General features: G+C 37.9%; 1 protein-coding gene across 1 annotated transcript; it reads left to right on the forward strand.

The window, feature by feature from the left end:
- The first annotated feature begins 4,034 nt into the window (after positions 1-4,034).
- On the forward strand, positions 4,035-19,572 carry plppr2a (phospholipid phosphatase related 2a). The gene is made up of 7 exons (XM_063018807.1): positions 4,035-4,124; positions 12,309-12,497; positions 14,622-14,742; positions 17,542-17,792; positions 17,957-18,133; positions 18,345-18,472; positions 19,258-19,572. Exons 1-7 carry the CDS (start codon positions 4,056-4,058, stop codon positions 19,364-19,366), a joined length of 1,044 nt encoding a protein of 347 aa, XP_062874877.1. The 5' UTR covers positions 4,035-4,055; the 3' UTR covers positions 19,367-19,572.
- The last annotated feature ends 2,658 nt before the right edge of the window (positions 19,573-22,230 follow it).

Consider the following 22,230-nt stretch of genomic DNA (forward strand, 5'->3'; position numbering starts at 1 on the left):
CCTTCTCACTTTCTATATACCATTTTGTCTTCATTCCTTTACAACATTTTTGTCTCCTCCATTTTTAACACAATTTGTATAACTTTATTTTACATTGAGCGTTTTCTCTCCTTTCTTTCTATAACGCTAAGTGAGCACACAGTATGCTGTTTCCACTCTTTTAAACAGTCCTAACACCTTATATTTCTTTGTAATTAATAAAACAAAACGAAACACTAATGTAAATTATGCCGTTTTAAAACATTTAAAACACAAACTCGTTTGTACTCACCAGAGAACACAGTACACTGTCCCAAAATCACAAACGATGACGTCATTTTCCCGGGAAAATTCACCTTCATCCAAAACGATTCCGTTTTTAGGATTCGACTCCAACTCTCGACTCTACCGCTTGAATCAATCGAGTTGACTCTTCCAGTGACTTCCATTCACCAGCATGTATCAGTTTGCAGGAGTCGATTCCGACTCCTGCCTTTGAAATCACTAAAGTTGACTCCTCAACCTAAATTAATTTTAAACCACACCGCACTAAGGTAAAAGATAAAGAGCGATCTATATCCATATGTGCGCGCGTGTGTGTGTGTGTGTAAAATGCAAAATGTCAGTGTGTTGGCTACACAAAATGATATACACAAGTGATATACTGTACATGTGTTTTAATGTATGAATTTATTTGATGTTTCCATAAAAGTAAAGTGCTGGTGTTAGTGTCGCTTCTTTGCTTTGATTAATAGTCTATTGGTTCACATTTAAAGACAAGAATATGTCTGTGCTATGTTTATATTTTCCTTAATTCGCGCTAAAGCATAGCCTGATATGCTAATGCAGGGTAGCCTGCTAACACTGTGTATTGCAAGCGTTATTTCGTGACGTCAGGAAGAGCCGCCATCTTGAAGTGGGGTAAAACTTTTTCGAGCGTCCACTAGTTGGCGTGCACACTCGTGAGCCAAAAGTGCTACACCCACACCCCAGTCTGTTTCAGGCCTGAGAGAAATTTTAGGACATCAAAAAAACTCAGAGCAGATACGTTTTAGAGCATGCTGAACACGATAGCGTGGTCAGAAAAATCAGGACCTCATTTTAGGTCCTAACATGCGCCGAGGTCCTGATAGTGTGGGTGTGTTTTCTGATTCAAGTCCTGACTTTTCACAAAAACACACGCACACCAGTGCACTTACACACACTCCCCACCTCTCTGCAGCTGTGCGCTGTGCTGGAGAGCTGCAGCAGAGCCGGAGCTTCCCCAGCTCATCAGTTGCCGTCTGGAGCGCCTCATTAAGAAGGCTGTGCATGTATCTATGTGCACAAAGGGGATTTGCACTCAGCTTTCTATCACAGGAACAGATTTTTCAGAAGCATCCTGTATAGGCAGAGCAGGAGAAAACTGCAGCAAGGGGGGAGAGCAAAAGAAGCTTCAGTGGACGAGCTGGAATTAGTCGTGAGACTCCACCACCATGGATGCTGCATAGGAATCCGTCACGCCAGAAGGTAAGCGGTGAATGAATGTGTCTGCGTGTGGGCATCGTGCATCTTTGTCTCCATCCAACACTGGATCAATGTCTGCTGTTCATTGTTCTATTTGAAACATAATTGTGTATTAATAAACTGTCAGTAAAGGAGGACAGACAGATGCACGCAAAGACGCAGAGACAGGAGACTGTATTCCCTAAATGCCAGTTCTAATTACCCTGCATGGCAAAAATCCCATTATGGTTTTACCCTCTTTCCCTTTACCTCATTATTAATAGATGAGCTGGTTGTGCTATGGTTGGGGCTGCATGTTTGGGTGTGTGTTGCTAGGGCTAGCCTGAAAATTTTGCTTTTATACATGGACAGACAGCATTTTCAAACCAAAAGCTAAAGCAACAGTACAACTGGCAGACCATCCAATCCAGACTGCAGCAGCAGTATAGCAACAAGCAGATTACAAGCTCCAGGTAGTGTTATACTTCATAAGAGACAAAGAATAGAGTTTAGAGATTGATTGGAATATGAACCATTTAAAATGCCTATATGTATAAATAAATAATCATTCTGCAGAGATTGCTTACCTTGAGATCTTATCATCAAGTCATGATGAACAAATTTTGACTGGCAGCAGATGGTCCCTGTAGCTAAAATTATCCCTGCATGATGCTAATAAATAATAAATAATTTAAGTCTACGATGGGATTTCTTGCAGGTACAGTTATCCTCAGGTTATGCCACAGCATCTCAGCTGGGTTTTGTGCTGTCTTGTCGCATCATACATACCACAATCTTGGTAACCTGTTATGTTCAATGGTTCCCATAATGATTGATAGCTGTCTAAGGTCCAAAGCATGATGCTTCCTCCACCAGGCTTTACAGCTGGAATAAGGTTTTAATGTACTCATGCAGTGTCTTTTTCTTCTATATGTTGTTTATTTCTGGTAAATTCTGCCAAAGATTTAGACTATCCAGGCTGGTGGGCTAGCACGTTAAACTGCTGTGTCACCAGTGTACCCCTTTTTGTACACATATTTGGGAAATTTACTGTGGTGTACTTTTATTACCTCTATTTTTGGTCATAATCTTTTTAAAATTAGACATAAAGACTCTGTATAGATCCTGTAGTTCTTTTGCTTTACCCTATACAGCACTGATGTGCTCTTGGTTTAGTATGTGTAGGAAACCCACTGCTAGGGTGAGTAGCAGGAAGTACAAATTGTATTCCGTTTTAATATAATTTGTCTTATTGTTGATGGATAAACATTCAGTCTACAAGTTTTCTAAGGCCCTCTGAGATTTGTTAATTTTAAGGATGAAGATCAGAGCACATTATGGCAAAAATCATTCAGTTTTGTTTGCTGAAATATTTATTTAGCTATAATCATATAAATAAAATGCAAACTCTTTATTTCTCATTGTTAGTTTAAATAAAGACCACAGTGGCTTTGGGTCTTTGGCTCTTTCTCTTTGGAAGGGATGAGAAACCTCATTGGGTGGCTGATGTGAATGCAAGCTGTCACTCTGTGTATGTGGAGCCCCTGATGGATGGGAGGTTCAATTAGATTTTGGCACCTCTATTCAAACTAAAACTAGATAAGACAGAAAAAACACTTCACACACACACATGCACACACATACACACACACATTGAATAATGAATCTGTTGGAATACTCATCCAAACTAAAATAAATGTACATTTTATGGCTGAAGGCATGTGGACTAGATTGGTAGTAGGGAGCCCACATCATTTTATCATCATCACCAGCCCAAACTTAGGTTGTGCTTATGGATTTAAGCTGTTTATGCCAAATTCTGGCCCAACAAGATTAACCTATGTTATTTCCACAGCACTGGACTGTAACAAACCTGTCAGGTATTCCTTTCACCATTTACTTTTAACTTCTATTTTAAGTTATGTCGTCAAAAGTATTTGCACATCTGACCATGTGGTTGTTGGACATTGTTTTCCAAAACTATGAGGGTTAATATTGAGGCCTCACCCACATCATCAAACACTCATCAAACCATGTCTTTATTGACCTAGCTTTGTGCACAGGGGCACAGTGATGCTGAAAAAGGAAATATTATTTTCCAAACTATTGGCACAGGGTTAAGAGCAGATACTGTTATATAACTGATTTTATATATCTGTTAGCAATTGTTGTGGCTTAAACACCAAAGGAGTCAAAGGAGTGCCCACATATGTGTACGATAATTCACTGACTGAATTTCATTCAGACCCAATTCAGGACACAGTTCTACATTTTCTATACATTTCTACTTTCTACATTTTCCAGGTGTGCTAAATTTACTGCACTTCTAACCAGAAGACTTGGTTGCTACATAAGGACAGCTGGTTAGTGAAAGTGGATACATGAATGAACGAATAAATTACTCAACCAATGAAGCTCAGATAATATTTGCATCATTTGTGTTGGTTTTAAGCTAATCCTAAACTGATGTCTAGACTGATCCTAGACTGATCCTGATGTCTAAACTGATCCTAGACTGATGTCCTCTGTTTCTCAGGTATAAGAAGTAGAAGAATAAAGTGTAATACAGAAGAGGAGGAAAAGAATCAAGTATGGCAGCCAAGGAGAAACCTGGTGTTAAGAGCAGTACCTCCATTGTGCCCTGCTTTCTGTTTGTAGAGGTGAGTGATCAGGCTTGAGGTCAATTATATCTAATAAAAACTGTCATGCTCTGGTTAAAAGAATGTTGATTGCACTGGGATCTTGAGAGAAAATAGAGAAAATATATTAAATATCATCATGTATTATTCATTTTCATTTTCATCAACTGGTCAGGGTTGCAGTGCGTTTATTTCATGTAAAATGTTCATGTAAAAATGGATCTGGTTTTCACTGTGTTGTAAATGGTCGTTACTAATTGCTGCATCGGTTGTAAAACTCATGCAAACATAAAGATTAATTATATCTTTGCTAGAAAAAAAGCATTTAAGCATTATGCATAACCATTATTTATGCCTGACCTGGCATCTAAAACACACCACATCACAACACATGTGGAAGTAGAGCATATAAAAAAGTAGAGCTTAACTGGAAGTTTATGTATTCTTCACACATGACAAATGTATTCATCCAAGCAATAAAGTTAATGGTCATGACAATGGATGTTAAATAAATGCTAAACAATCCTGTAACATTTAAATTTTACCCTGTTATAATGTTATAATCTAATAATAAATTATTTGTGACTGGTACTGCAAAAACGGCACTGTGAGCTACTTTAAAAGTAAGGGGCTGTTCTGTTATTATCCTGTTAAACACACAGTGTTCATTTAACACGTTTCAGCCTGATTAAACGCCCTATCCTATACTTACCCCAAAGCAGTTTGTAATTGTTTGTGTAGTAATTACCAGTTATTAGCAGGAAAACCAGCGTCTTGTCTTGCCAAAAAATAAGCAAATGACTAGTTCTTGATTCTCAGAGCTACATAAAACATGTCTGGTATGTATTGAAGTGCTGTGTGCCTCAGGAATGTATGGTTGTTGTTGCTCAGTGGTAAAAGTAATGATCTAGTATCTGGATGGTTGCTGGTTCACAGCCCACCACTGTCAGGCTGTCACTGTTACACCCTTGAGCAAGGCTCTTAACCTTCAGTTGCTTGAACTGTACATGGTCACTATTGAACAAAAGCATTCAGCTAAATGCCATAAATCTAAAGGACCGTCAGAAAGCAGGTTCATCACTGATGTGTTACAGTAGTTTCCTTTGCCTCATCTGTCACAGTGTTTAAAGGACGAACCAGTGGAAAGTAAACAGCTGAGATTGGATGTGCTTATATAAGCACAGTAGCTTAAATGCACACCCAGACACAAAAGAGCCATTTGCACACACATCTTCCCATCAAGGGCATTAATTTCCTACATAAAGTGGCTTTAGCAGTGCTGTTAGATCATTGATGGAGTATCACGTCTCACACTTAAATCAAGTCCAAAATCAATAGGTATAGTAGATACTGACAGAAAAAGCCTTTAATGAAACCAGGACTCCTGATAAACAAGCCAAGCCTGACATTGCCAAGTAATGGATACTGACACATTTACAGGAACCCCAAATCATCCACCAGCGGGGTGCACTAGATCTTAAACATGCAATTCCAAAAGCCTGGGGATTCTTGCTCAGAAGCTTAAAATGCATTGGGTCAAAAAAACAGTTCCAAAAACGTTAAAATCCCTAGACCGACATGACATACATTATACTGTATAGCCAGGTTTTGAATAAGAAGGCCTGACAAGCCAATGGATGGAAATGGATTTATAATAGAATATAAATTATTTTAGTCTATGTAAACAATTGTATTTAACTTAACACCCCTGCTAAAATAATAAAGACAAGAATTTATTTAACACAAAGTGGTAAATTATTTATAATAACCTTTTGGATTTCGAAGACAAAAAGGATCTGTGCACTTTCTTCATTTGGCAGTAGAGGGCACTGTTGATTTTATTCCTTCATATTCTTATTCTAATAATAATAATAATAATTTAATGTTGCTGTATCATGTATGTATCATGTGGTTTAATAGCACTTAACCTGTATAATTTATACCAGGCTTTCTCAACTTTAGTACTACAGTCCCACTGCTCTGCACAGCTTTATGGGATGTGTTTAAAACTGTATACTACATACTGTTATACTGCACTTTGCCCTTCATGTACATACTGCATATTGTATTACTGTGTATTGCTCCTATAGCTGTTTACAGTATGTAAAAATTATTTTTGTCTACTTTACTGTTAAGTGATTCTAATTAAAATTATTTTTGTAACAAATACATACATACAAATAAGTACATCATTTCTGTCATTATTGTTTTCTACATCATTTAGTATGTTTTTAAACGACGTGTTTTCTGATGGATACCAAGAATGTCCATGTAAACACATTGTTAAAATTAAAATGCAGTATATGAGGGACGTATAGTAGGCTCTTAATGTGCACTGCAAATGTCAGGCTAAGTAATATGGGTATCATATGGGTATCTTTTGCATATTGGAAATGTTGGCTCTCTATGTGCATACTGGGTACTAAACACTGTTTTTGGGATAAATCTGGAATTTGTCGTGTGCATAATATGCCATTTTCCTACAAAGTCATGGTTTCCTAAACTCCACTACAACAGATCCAGAGGGCCACAATATGTATACAATAAGATTAGCTAGATTAAATGTGTTGATGGTACAAAAACACAAAGCTGTGCTTCACAGTGGAGCTTTAATAACAAAGTCTGGCATACTTGGAGTAAACAGATTTTTTTCCCGTTTAAATGTTATTATCCAATAACATTGGATCTACTGTATAACGGTTCATATTTCGCTAAGGATCCAGACACATTAACACAGAGTTAAACTCACACACACCCTCATAGTGGCTTATTAGCATCACACTGTGAGATCCCACACCTTACACTGTGTGTATCTGGCTTCCTTTTTGCTGTCTAAAAATAAGAACGGCAGCTAACACATGCTTCTAGCACCTGTCAAGGAAAATAAGACTGTTATCCGAAGAAATTACGTACACACACAGTGCCAAGACAACATTAACCAGGCATTCCAGAATCCTAATATCCTAATATTTGATTTCAATAAAAAAAAAATACACTGTTTACACAAAAGTATTAGGAAACCCATTTAATTATATGGCTTTGCCTGATGGTGTATTCTGTGGGAAATGTGCAGGAAAGCGACTTTGCAGCCCTTGGTCTTGCATCAATTGTTAATGCTGCTTAGTGTATCATGACTTCTAATTAAATTAAATTCAATTAAACTCTCACCTTATGCTAAGAGAATAATTGTCTGAATGATAAGTGTTTAAATAACCTCCAAAAGCAGTTCTACCATAATTGAGAAGCTTCTGAAATATAGGTTATACTCTCCACAGTAAGTGAAGCGTAGCATTATCATGGGCCCTCAGGCTGTCTTGCCAGAAAGAAGTGCTGGACGTGAAGATCAAACCTAGTTGTGATGTTCTGCTGCAGCATCGTCCACCAAACGAGTTATCTTAAAATCCTATGCCAGTCATTCTGGGAAAAACAAGGTGCTAATTTTTAAATCGATTCCAAAGGAACCATAATAAAAACAGATTATAAATACACAAACCACACACACATGCTGCATTAATACACACATAATGATTGACATTGTGTAAGGCAACCAAGAAACAGAGGAGAATTCAATCCATATTTATCCCTCAGATCACGCTTTTATTCCCTCCCCCACACACAAAGATTCTCCAAACAAATTCACCAATGCTAGTAAAATAAAGGTCCTCATAAACCAGCATCCCACTCTCTGTCCTTTCCTATCTGTGCTTTTTCATTTTTGAGCTCTTCGCTTCCTCCTCCGCCTCCCCCATGATTTTCCATTTCTTTTCCTCCCACGCAAACGATCCTGTAGAGCACACAGAATCATCCAGCTTCTCAAAATCTGTTACAGGTTAATTATAGTCATTTTATTAATCATTTTCATTTTCATCCAACGCTGTATCTGGGTCCGATTTTACTGGGAAACTGGGCATAAGACAGGTGCACTTTGGACAGAGCTTTGTGTTAACATGGTAATTGGCATGAAATGAAAGTTTATTGGATGATGTCCGGATTTAAATATCAATTAATTGCAACTTTTGTGGGCACAGTAAAAAAACTACTATACTGTATATTGTACTTGTAAGTCATTTTATTAAAACTAACAATATATATCATTATGATATCTTAATACTGCAGAGTTTCTGGTTCTATAAATGAGAATTATTATTAAATCTGTATTCTATATAATCTTAACATAAATGTTTTGCTTATTTAAAACAGATTTGTATGCTTTGTTGTTACAGCTAGTGTGTTACTAAAAAATGTGTGTGCAGGCTTTGTGGTAAAGAGGCTGAGGTTGAACAACAGTGGCAGTTTCATGAAATATTCAGCAAAGATAAAACCCACTAAGTTCATGGACAGCAGGAGAGGAAGGTGAAACATTACTGTAGGGACAAAAGCGTGAATAAGCAATAAAGCATAAAAGAAGGAGAACCATTTGAAGTTGTAGCCCGGGGTTGAACATTATTTGCTATATTTGTACTTTATTTATATAACTGCATGTTCAACCTTCACCTCATCCATGATATTTACATGGCTGTGAAGGACTGCAGACTAGCATCTGCTCTTATTTACACATGTAAAGCTATCAGACTCTTTTTTTTTTTTTTTTTTTTTAACCAGCCAGTGGTGGACTTCTTTGTAGAGCTGTAGGAACACAGCTGACGGTTTGAACCCTACCACTGCCAGGATTCCAGTCCTGAGCCCATTAGCAAGGCCCTTAGCCCTCAATACTTATGTTGTATTTGATCAGAATTGTTAGTGGCTTTGGATAAAAGCATCTGCTAAGTGACAAATGTGAATGCCGTTGTCTCTGTTGCAATGGTGGAAGTAACAGACTGGTGTGCCACCCAAGTATCTGTTTGTTTTGGGGTTTTTTTGTGTGTCATTTATGTTAGAATCTTTGCCTAAATACTGATGTTGGAAGACACTTGTTCTTAAATTCAGTTCATGTCAATTCACTTGACTTCCAAAAACAGTTGTAATATTTCAGATGGCTTTCCCAAGAAACTGTATTCTGCAGTCTAAGAGTATGTAGTATTAATTAATCCACGTTCACCCATATAACCTCATTAAACACAGGTCGGCATGAGCATGCTAAGCTCTGCTCGTCTGTCAGGATTAACGTCTGCAATGAGTTGCGCATGAATAGCAGAATCTGTCAGTCAAATTACAGCATCACCTACTTCACCCGTTGGCTGTGGACAGATCTTGTGTGGATGGTTGAACCACATCTGATAGAACAGTTCATACTGTCAGCATATCATGTTGAGGATTTGTCAAGCTCGTAGTGCCTTTGGTCTCACTGAGCACTTGGCTAGCCATGTTGTTTAGAAGGGTGGGTGTTAAATTACTTCACTGTACAAACATAAATTATTATCGATCTGCCAGTGAGTGCAAAATCAATTTTATTGTTTTTACATCAGCATATCTGGAGAGTTACAGGTCCCATAAAAACACCTAAGGTAGCGTTTTAAAGCTTAGATAATGTAGTCATAAATTATACTGGCATTAATTATATATAGATATTGAAAAACTTTAATGCACACCATTACACTAAAGCTAAAAATCAGTCAACAAAAGTAAAAAAAAAAAGGAATTTACAGAGACAACAGAACTTATTTGTTCAAAACATAAAGATGTTGACTTGATATCCAATTTTACACAATTAGACTTTGCCCTTATAGTGAGCTTAAAGTTATATATTTATGACTATATTTAACATTTGCCAATACTGTTATGCATATTAAAAACTAAAAAAAAAAACTTTGAATGAAACCTTAAGAAACATACCTATTAGCATTTAAACAATAATTTAGTCTACTTTCTGGTCCGATCAGATGCAGAGAAATTCCACATAAAAGTGGATGATAAATGTAAACAAACAGGCAGCTCCAGCCCCTAAAACAATGTGTTTTATATGCCTATATTTTTTTAGAATAAGGTAAAGAAATCTGGGGAGAAAATATACGTTCTATATGGTTGAAGGGTCATCTCTGTATTCACACGGGAACACAGTTTTAGTATATAAATTCAGATTTTGCATGGTTGCTTCATTTTTGTATTGTAAACTACATTTAAGGTCTTAAAATGTTTTTTTTTTTAATAGGTTTATTATCAGGGATTCACTCCATTTACATCTAAATGAAACCTGTAAAAACAAAAGCTTCTCCTGGAATCAGGATTGGTATTAGAAGTGATGGTCTAAAACTCTGTGATGACATGGGATGAGAATTTTCTAGTTCAGTCAACATCACGCAGACACACACAGTAGAGAAGATCAGATTTCACATTCTGCACAGGTACTACTACAAAAGAAAAATAAACCTTACAAACAGCTGAAGAAAAAAACAACAACGAGTTAAAAGCCTAAAAGATCTACTTACGATTTGTATGTGTAGAAAATAAGTACCATATGGAACCACCCCCTCCCTTAAGATTGTTGCTGTCTGAGTGAGCAGAGACCCACAATGTGACTTTGTCCCCATGGGATACAGGGACCATTTGGGCTCTGTGCACTTGCCAAAATTATGCAACATGCATGAATGCTTTCTCTATAACCGTAGTCTGTTAAACCTAATTAAATCTGAACTACAACAGAAATAAATGCTCCATCTGAATACGTATTCAAATAACTTGTTGTATGAACTAAATTCAGATCATTAGTAAATGTGTAAGAGTAGTAAAACCCACATACACGCTCTATTCTGCTCTTCATTTCTATGGATACATCTTAAATCCATAAAGACGTGATGTGATTTCTTCAATATATTCTAGACAAAACTTAAAATAAAATTAAAATAAAATTAAATACATTGTTAATGTGAGTCACCATATTCTGCTTTAAAAAGAATATTTGAAAAAAGAGACCTTTAGAAGCACTGCTTCTCTGTAAAAACATGTCCCTTCTGGCTCATCAATTATGCCCATGAATCAGGCTGATTAGTATAAAAACATATAGAATAAAAAAACATTTTATGCTGCTCTGTTTATTATTTAATCCAACTGGGCAAATGCATACAGTTTGGCTTGACATATAATTAGTAGGCCAGTCTTACATAATTATGTTCTGTGGCGTGTTTAACTTATTTAGACTTATTTAGACTAATTTAGACGTATTATTCATCCATATTACAAACTCAATCCCAAAAATGTTGGGACAGTGGATAAAAAAACAGTAGTAAATAAAATAGAAACCAGTAATTTGTACACTCTTGTACAATCTTTTATACTAATTTAGTTGAAAACAGCACAAAAAGGAGACATTTCATGTTTTACATTATCAACTTGCTGGCTTTATAATATACATATGTCATATGAAATATTACATACTATATTTCTTAGGTTTGTGTATTTATCTTCAGTTAGCTGTTTTAATAGCTATTGCCAAGCATCTGGTTGGATCGTTGACCACTTGGTAGAACTGGTTAGCAGTACAATCAATTTTCTTGGTATTTCGTCAAGGACTTGTTCCAATGGTTGATAAATCTAGGCAGGCAGGACCACACCATGAACACAGTGACTATTGCAGGGAAACACACTTACATTTAGAACCATTTTTCAAGTAACCAATCCAAACCACCTTCTGCATGTTTTTGGGAAATAGAATAAAGCCAGTGTACCTGCAGGAAGCCCCACCACACACACAAAACGCCTCACAGACAATAACTGGATTCAAGAACTGAAGCCAGGTTCTTCAAACATGCACAGATGCAAATTGGTTTTATAAAGATGATCTATTCTGGGTTTACATCAGTCTGTTCTGATAAAAAGCTGTGCAAACGCAGGATGTAAAACAGACACCAATTAAAATGTTGCTATTATCACATTCACACAACTTCTACTCCCGCTGCACTTTAACACTGCCAAAAATAAACGTATGCACATGGTGCACACTACTAGACTAATATGTGCCAGCTCAGACACATTCTAGCAATCCCCCTACCCGCTGTCCCACCTCCTTCTCTTCTCTTTGGATCAATCTCATTCTTTCTCTTTTCCCTGCAGATATTCCCACCTTTTCATCTCACTCTCTGTTATCTTAGGCTTTGTTGCTTTGGTGGAATGGTGGAAACCATTTCTTCTCCACAAGAGCTTCTCTCTCTTATTCTCTCTCTCTTTCTCCCTCTCCCCCTCCTATGCCGGTTTGTGTGGTAGTAAGTGTGCAGGGTTGGAGTGTTCCTCCTCCTTCTTGGTTCTAAAGAGAGGACCATGTTCTATTTCCAGCTGGTGATCATGGCAGGAACGGTTCTCCTGGCGTACTACTTTGAGTATACGGACACCTTCCCCGTGCACATCCAGGGTTTCTTCTGCTACGACAAGGCATTCTCCAAACCTTATCTGGGTCCAGAGGAGAACAGCAAAGTGCCACCGGTCCTCGTGTACTCGCTGGTTACTGCCATCCCTACCATCACGGTGAGTGCTCTCTCTGATGAATCTCTTTGTTTCTGGTTCTCTCACAGCAGAGTGTGCATTAGTGTTTGGGGATGCCGATATATGCATGAGGGTTGTATCAAAATGTGATAGGGAGGGGGTGGGTTGCTGTTTGTGCTATTTACCAGTTACATATATACTCATGAGTGTGAAAATGTGTGCCTCTGGTGTGAGATGAGCAATATCGGCATCTGCAATATAAGCAGCAACCTAATTCTGCCATTCTGTAAACATGATATTTACTAGGAGAGTAATAATCTGAATAATGCTAAATACTGATCTTTTTTTTGATGGTGATGATATTGATAATAATAAGAATTATTATTATTCATATTGTTATTATTATAACTATACATTATGAATAAATAATAACTTATATTTTATTTTTATTCATGCTTTTTTATACTTTATTCATTTATTATTGACTTATTGCTGCTTAGGTTCAAGGTGGGTCTGGCACCACTTAGAAACACGGGACACAATAGATCCACTGAGCAAACCAGATCCCAGATAGATCCTTGTGTCCTTTTTTTGCATTTCCAGGTGACCTGCACTGCAAGTACTGTACTGAATTTAGCTTCTCTTTTTATCAGGTTATCAGCAGCAGTGAAAACGATAAATGTCTGTGGAGAAAACTATGTTTATAGTGTACTGTACTATATAAATCCTTATTTGCAGGCTTTTTTTGTAAAAAATAAAAAAAAGTTCCATTTGAGGGCATAAAACATGTTTAAACTATTTAATTATTCTATGTCATTGTATTAATTTTGCCACATTTTGTCAGTTAGGTTGTTAACATGTACAAGAGCAACCTGCTAAATCGCCAATTGAGATCAGCTTTTTAAAAAAAACAAAAAACACCAAGCTTGGACAGTACTGATCAACATAAGCCAGTAATGGCACAAGGTTTCACATCAACATGTTTTACTTGCTTGGTCTGACTGACTTTTCTGCTTTCTCTCTTTCCCTCTCTCTATCTCTGACCTTCTGAACCCATCTCTCTCCATCACTGTCTCATTGTGAAGCTAATGTCAGAGTCTGTCAGTCTTTGTCAGTAGTCAGCCTATATTACTGAATGTGTCTTTGCGGGTGAGAGCTATGTATGTGTGTGATCTCACTGTCTCCTGCTGTCTCGTCAGTGACATTTGGCCTTGTCCCTTGTTTTTCTTTGGTGTTTGTTATTGGTGCTGAATCAGGGCTGTTGCTATGTGCAGTTAGATGTCAAACTGCTAGTCTAGGGTCTGATGTGAACATTGGTCTATATCCATCTGTGACTGTGAGTGCAAGATGACAAATTTGTCCCTGTAGTGTGGGTAGAAGGTGTTTAAAATGGTGTTTCCATTATAAATACAACAGTAGCCAATTGCAGTTAACACCCTGTTCCAGCATATTAATCTAGTTATTAAAGGCATTAACTGTGGCATAAATAGAAGCAGTGGTGGGCTTAATGTAAAAAAGAAGTAAACCTTTATCCTCCCAAGCTGGTAGCTTTTGTGTACAATTAAAGACTTAGTGGGTGGAAACTGGCAAATAATATTTTCTGCAGATTTAAAAAAACACACAGTTAAGAGTAACAGTTAATCTCTTATTGTGACCAATTTATAAACTAAACATTATCAGGTATGTATGTATAAGAAAAAAACATATTACCATCCTACTTTCACATTCTGCTGTAGCCCACAATCCTTAATACAATATAAAATCAGTAAAAATATAGACATTATACCACAGGCATTGTCGTGCTACTCACAAGGTGTGAACCATCTATGTGACAACACTCCTGCTAACAAAGCCTCCTGACCAGACACGTTCAGTACATCACTCTTACAATTTTTAGTCTTGTTAATAAGCTGGTAGATGTCACTGAGGGGTTTGATAATTTTCAGAAATATTTGGTGGATAAAGAGCAGTCAGTGATGCTGTAGTAAGCAGGGAAGACTTATGTGATTTTTGGCCACTCAGGAATTACACTTTTAATTAAGCTGATAAGACTTGCTATGCCCATGAGATGTGTATCTCAGTGTTCTGTTAACTTGTAAACTGTTCTTCTAAAGCTACACAATGTTTATCAAAGTATATATTTTATGTTCTGCTTTTTAATCTCAGATTCTGGCTGGAGAGTTAATGGCGTTTTTTATGAAGTCAGAGAGAATACGAGAAAAGACAATCGTCACAGCAGACTGCTGTTACTTCAATCCTTTGCTGAGACGCATCATACGATTTCTAGGTAATGAGCAGTAACATGGTTAATTATGTTTTTAAGGGTCATTGTTACATACATAGATCTTAATCTTTATTTTAAAGAACTCCTCCATCACTGTCTTTGCTAATTATGGCTACCAAGTTGTGAAACATTACTTGGCCTATCATTTTCCATGTAAATTTATCTCATGAGACATGACATTGCCAGATCCTACATGACCAAGAGCACAAATTACTATATTTGCTGCTACTCTTTGGGTAAGATGGAAGGCACTCGTCTTTCACCAATTAAAGCTTTTACATAAACAGCAAAAAGGAATTGATTGCTTTTTAAGTCTTAATGTAAGTACCTGTTTGATTAGGTCGGTAGCTGTCAGGACAGAAACATGTTAGAATTTTAAACAAGTTTTTTATTTGAACACTTTTTAGAACACAAAAGTCTCCAAATACTCTGACTGTGTTAGGAGTTTGTATAGTTCAAACAATCTAATGAAACCAGTAAGATGGCTCCAAAGTGCCATTCTGATGTATTAGATCAAGCTTAAATCTTGAAAATGCAGGAACAGTGGTGGGAAGAATGATGTTATTCTGTTTTAGCAATCAAAGCAAGTTCAGCCAAACACTTGTTTCTGTCAGCACAGGAGGAAATTGCATTTTTCACTGTGTTCTGCTGCTGATGCATGAGAGGCAGTTTCAAAAATATGATCAATGTTTTTAACGCATCATGAAGGAAGCACATGCTAGATTTTACCTTATTGAGTTTGCCCCCTCCCAAAAAAAGAACCAGTCAGAAAAATGTATTTCATATTCAAATGGCTTTGTGTTTTTTTTATTTCAATAACTCTGAACTTGGGAAGCTGTTTTTATATTGCAGAGCAGAACAGCTTATTACACTTAAGTCTATAAAAGAGCTTCTCTTGTTACAATGTTTCATAAATCCTGTAAACTGTAGAATTAATTCCTGGGTATCAAGAAAGTGTATATATACAGTGTATCACAAAAGTGAGTACACCTCTCACATTTCTGCAGATATTTAAGTATATCTTTTCATGGGACAACACTGACAAAATGACACTTTGACACAATGAAAAGTAGTCTTGTGTGCAGCTTATATAACAGTGTAAATTTATTCTTCCCTCAAAATAACTCGATATACAGCCATTAATGTCTAAACCACCGGCAACAAAAGTGAGTACACCCCTTAGTGAAAGTTCCTGAAGTGTCAATATTTTGTGTGGCCACCATTATTTCCCAGAACTGCCTTAACTCTCCTGGGCATGGAGTTTACCAGAGCTTCACAGGTTGCCACTGGAATGCTTTTCCACTCCTCCATGACGACATCACGGAGCTGGCGGATATTCGAGACTTTGCGCTCCTCCACCTTCCGCTTGAGGATGCCCCAAAGATGTTCTATTGGGTTTAGGTCTGGAGACATGCTTGGCCAGTCCATCACCTTTACCCTCAGCCTCTTCAATAAAGCAGTGGTCGTCTTAGAGGTGTGTTTGGGGTCATTATCATGCTGGAACACTGCCCTGAGACCCAGTTTCCGGAGGGAGGGGATCATGCTCTGCTTCAGTATTTCACAGTACATATTGGAGTTCATGTGTCCCTCAATGAAATGTAACTCCCCAACACCTGTGGCACTCATGCAGCCCCAGACCATGGCATTCCCACCATCATGCTTGACTGTAGGCATGACACACTTATCTTTGTACTCCTCACCTGATTGCCACCACACATGCTTGAGACCATCTGAACCAAACAAATTAATCTTGGTCTCATCAGACCATAGGACATGGTTCCAGTAATCCATGTCCTTTGTTGACATGTCTTCAACAAACTGTTTGTGTGCTTTCTTGTGTAGAGACTTCAGAAGAGGCTTCCTTCTGGGGTGACAGCCATGCAGACCAATTTGATGTAGTGTGCGGCGTATGGTCTGAGCACTGACAGGCTGACCCCCCACCTTTTCAATCTCTGCAGCAGTGCTGACAGCACTCCTGTGCCTATCTTTCAAAGACAGCAGTTGGATGTGACGCTGAGCACGTGCACTCAGCTTCTTTGGACGACCAACGCGAGGTCTGTTTTGAGTGGACCCTGCTCTTTTAAAACGCTGGATGATCTTGGCCACTGTGCTGCAGCTCAGTTTCAGGGTGTTGGCAATCTTCTTGTAGCCTTGGCCATCTTCATGTAGCGCAACAATTCGTCTTTTAAGATCCTCAGAGAGTTCTTTGCCATGAGGTGCCATGTTGGAACTTTCTGTGACCAGTATGAGAGAGTGTGAGAGCTGTACTACTAAATTGAACACACCTGCTCCCTATGCACACCCGAGACCTAGTAACACTAGCGAGTCACATGACATTTTGGAGGGAAAATGACAAGCAGTGCTCAATTTGGACATTTAGGTGTGTAGTCTCTTAGGGGTGTACTTACTTTTGTTGCCGGTGGTTTAGACATTAATGGCTGTATATTGAGTTATTTTAAGGGAAGAATAAATTTACACTGTTATATAAGCTGCACACAGACTACTTTTCATTGTGTCAAAGTGTCATTTTGTCAGTGTTGTCCGATGAAAAGATATACTTAAATATCTGCAGAAATGTGAGGGGTGTACTCACTTTTGTGATACACTGTATACAGTATATATACTGTATATACTATATTATATATAATATTATATATATATTAATAAATACCCTTAACCTGACTATGATTGCCTTGTGTAAGTCTCTTTATATCAAATTCCTCCACAGATGCAGCAACTTCAAACTAATCTTGCTCCACTACCCTTTATACCAGCATGTCGTATGGCTTATTTCTTTCTCAGGTGTCTACTCCTTTGGCCTCTTCACGACCACTATATTTGCCAACGCTGGCCAGGTGGTCACAGGAAACCAGACTCCTCACTTTCTGTCTGCATGCCGGCCAAACTACACAGCACTGGGCTGTCACACCAATCTCCAGTACATCACGGAGCGCCGAGCCTGCACGGGAAACCCACTCATAGTGGCATCTGCTCGCAAATCCTTTCCATCCAAGGATGCTGCGCTGAGTGTGTATTCTGCAGTCTACACAGTGGTAAGTGTTGTGAAGTGTTGTGTAATTCAGTATTAGTGTTAACAAACATACACAAAATCTAGTTTGTTTTTATATATTTACATTTCTGATTGTATTTTTGACTGTTTAAAGTTTAAGCTCATGCCTTTTAGCTCATGTTTAACTCATTGTGTCTGTGCTCTCAGATGTATGTGACACTGGTGTTCAGGACGAAGGGAACTCGTCTGACAAAGCCAACCGTCAGTCTGACCCTACTGTGCCTTGCCATGCTGGTGGGAGTAGTAAGGGTGGCTGAATACCGCAATCACTGGGCTGACGTCCTTGCTGGATACTTTACTGGGGGAGCCATCGCTGTGTTTTTGGTAAGAGCTGGTGTAAGCAAAACAGAGAGTAAAAGGAAAAGTGTGGGATCGAGATTTAGATTTAGATAAATGAGGAATAAGGTTCAGCAGATGTAGGAGGACAAAGATTACGCATATGCTACCAGACCAAATATATAACAAAGGAACTGGTTAATTTCCCCCTCATTTCTTGAATAGCTTCTTGAACATGGTTTGTTCTTTTTCTCTGCAGGTAACCTGCGTAATTAACAACTTTCAGCAGACTAGGTCTCCGTCTCCAGCTGTGCGACCCCAGCGTCCTGAATCTGTGCTGGGCATGCCTATGGTGACGTTGCCCTGTGTGGAGAGTCCACTCGAAAAGTTAAGTGGCACTCAGGTAAGGGGCGGGGGCAGGTGAGAAGCAGGGCCACATACATAGAGTGGCCAGTCACACTGTCCTGTTCCCCTCTGTTTTTGACCCAGTGAACCCAAATGTGACCTGCTAACCCCTTCTGCACACCCATGCCCCCGCCTGACTACCACTATTCAGCACCAATATCACTCCTCTGTTGTACAGACTGGACCATCCTTTGTTCTTTTCCTACAGAATAGATTTTTGACTTAAGTGACTTTGTAGTTTGGTCGTTGCTGAAATTAAAGTCTTTGCAAAAACGTTGAGGCCAAGTAAGTGCATGTTAAGCTCTACCTACCACTGTATTTACCTTTAAAACTGCTATGACTTAAACATCACTGTGATAGAATCACCCATACAGAGGAAGTCCTTGGATGACCAAACTTATTTGCTTTTTTGATGTTCATAAATCAAATGTGTACTGCTTTTTTGTTCAGGCAAAGTGAGTCAATAAAAAAATCAGCCTTAATGAAAAGTGATCTAGGAAGATTAGTGTCCCCCACAGCATTCCACCAGCATCCTTCCTTCTGTACTTCCTTCACATCATGCTTCTTATTAGTCTGGCCATTTTATTCTTTCTGTCCTGTTATACCACACCATTTACCATTGATTCAATCACATTACCAAACACATTGCATACTTTATTCACAGTTCTTTCTGTCCATCAGCATCCACTGTGATTCTTCACCATCTCATCTTTCAATCAATCTGTCTTTCTTTCTCTCTCTCACGCGCTCTCTTTCCATCCTTACAGACTTCAAGGGGATCTCCATTCACTGAGATCACATGACCATCAGCCTTATCGGTTCCCCGCCACTCCCGATGTCCTCATACCGTCTCGCTCCATTTCCAGCGAAGTCTAGACCAGCCGTTTGAGCACGCTCAGCAGTGCGCCACAGCCCACACCGCCGGACGCTACACCAATCTGTACCGCTCCTACTCGACGCAGGTCTAGACATCTTCCTCCTTGCTTCACTCCTCATTTCATGTCCTCGTTTCATGCACTTAGAGCTTCGGCACATCTCTCAAACAAACTTATTGGAGCAGTCGTTTTTCAGAAAGCTCAGCTTAGGAGATTCATCCAGGTTTGTCCATTAGGTGGGATTGTTCTAGGATAAATGATCTCTGAGTTTGTTCGAGCAATGAGTAGAAGCCTTTACACCACCTGAAGATCTTCAACCCAATCTAAACCCACCCAACCTTCTTCTAGGGGAACCGATAGTCTTGTCTGGCAAATTGCTTGTGTGCATCTGATATCGTGTCAATTAGACTTCTTTTAGTTTTATTTTTGTGTCTTTTTATGTAGAGTATTGAGTGTGCATACGGTATTCAATGTCTGCATTAAAACTCATTTTTTCTCAGTCACCAGATCGGACATTGGAGGAAACACAATCATTAATAAAACAAAACATTTTTATTTTATGTTCGAATCATTTGGATGCTGGAAAATTATCTGAATAAGAAAATGTGAGCCTAGGTCCTTTTTATCGATGACAGGCAGCTTGTACAATATATCCCAGAATCATCTGTCACATACTGGGCAAAACACAGACCTGTTTATTCCTCAAGGAAAATTATTTAACAGCCCTCAAAGCGTCACATATTTTGCTTGTAAGCAGCGATGAAACATTCTGACCCAATGCCATTCTCATCATCCTCACACAGAGCAAAATCTCTCTCAGACAAAACACTCGCGAGTGTTTACAGAGATCAAAGCAAACACACATTTGCTTCTCAAGCAAACACAACAAACACAGGACCAACAAGGTTTGCTCAAAACTGAAATGCCTTGATGTGTCTCTCCCCCTTCAGAATATTTTGTCTACTGCATTTGTAATGTTGTTGTTGATTTCACTGGTGTTTCAAAACATGTTCCTGATGAACCTGGATTGCCCTGTCATCAAGAAAAATATAAAAGGGACATTTCTGAAGCTGGCTAGCACAATTTTCCAGCACATGTCTTTTATAATGGCTGTGTTTAATTATTGATTTAATTTATAATAAGTTTGTGTGTAAAATAGGTGTTGAATGAACAGCACTAGTCTTCACTGAGCGTGACAGTTTTGCTGCTTTTAATTTGCACAATGCTTCATTTACTAAAATTTTTCCAAAATACCTTTACAATACATCTGTATCTGCATATTTTGTACATTTTTACTCTTTGTTGTGCATTATTATTATTATTATTATTATTATTATTGCCGTCCTTACAGACACACATATGCACACATTTGCACGCTTTAAAAACACTTTGTTACATTTTCTTTTTTAACATTCTATTACGTTTTCTCTTTTCTTACATAAAATGATTGTACAGTTTTGTAAATATATCTTTTTGGTAAAAAAAAGAAAAGAAAAAATGTGAAGAAGCGGTGTGCTTACACCAGCACCAGTATTTGTCTTGTAGTATTGTAGTTACCTTTTTACGTCATCTTACTATTCATCACATTACATGTCCACTGTGAAAAATAATAATGGAATTGACCATTAAATTGTTTTAATAGATGAGCCATTTTCTATGTCTACATACTGTATATTCACATGGTATCACCTAATCTGCACATTTGCTGTTTTAAACACAAAATCACAGATACAAGAATGTGGTAAGATTGTAAATTTTTACCTTAATTTGTTAAGGAAAATTGACAATAATATTACAAATCATTACATTGACGTGTGACTTGTGATTCGGAGCGTATTATCAAAGAGCAGTGATTTAATTGAACCTGTAACAGTGACTGGTGTTAGGCTGGTGATGCATTATTGGATATAATCGAAGCCACTTTGTGGTAAAAGTTCTGAATTGTGGAGAGTGTTAAGCATGTTTAATGTGAACAAGTAGGTAAGAGAGCAAGCGAGGTAGACAGATCAACTATACTTGTATTAAAAGTAAGTGAAAGATTCAGCAGTTCAGTATGATTGCCTTAAAAACTACGTTATTTTAAGTTAACTGGCACAACACACTAGCCAAATTATAAAACCACATGGAAGCATCAGAACTAGACTTTAAAACAATGGCAAAAGGTTACCTGGTCTGAAAATTCTGGTTTTCGCTTAGATAATCTAGATGTTCAGACAGATAATATAGATGTTCAGACATCCACTTTGCAATGTGCAGAACCTGATACTAACATTCTGGTACCAGATACCACAGGATTTGAGGTTGAGTCCATGCCTCGTCAGAGCTGTTTTGACCATGCTGCAGTTTCAACATTACATTTAACAATTTGATAAAAAACATTTTTAAAAATGTATTTTATTTTTTACCAATGAAGAATACGTAAACACCTAACATAAGAACATCTAGACCACGTCTGACTGTTTAATGAGGTTTAACATTCACATAGTTGCTAAATACACCAGTCTGGAACATTATTAACTACCATCTGAGAGTAGGCAGTTCTATCTAACCCAGGTCTGAAGATTTTATCCTGCCCCTCCACTATCATTCTAAAAAATACTCTAGCAGATAACAATAACTGTTGCACACGAGCCAATTGAAAGTGTCATTTCACTAAAATGTATTTCATTTATTTTCTGATCATTTTAGGAGAGTAAGTCTCCTGTTGAAAAGTCGACTTTTTGTACTTAAATAAGAAACTCATTGTTCTATATGCTTTAATTATTTAAAACCCATTTGTCACATAAATTGAACAGTCTGTAATTGTTTGCCCCAACACATGGTAACTGCCCTGCTGTTATGAGATTTAAGGTGTACTGGGGGGCC

This window comes from Trichomycterus rosablanca, chromosome 22 (assembly GCF_030014385.1).
Source record: "Trichomycterus rosablanca isolate fTriRos1 chromosome 22, fTriRos1.hap1, whole genome shotgun sequence".
Classification (NCBI taxonomy): Eukaryota; Metazoa; Chordata; class Actinopteri; order Siluriformes; family Trichomycteridae; genus Trichomycterus; species Trichomycterus rosablanca.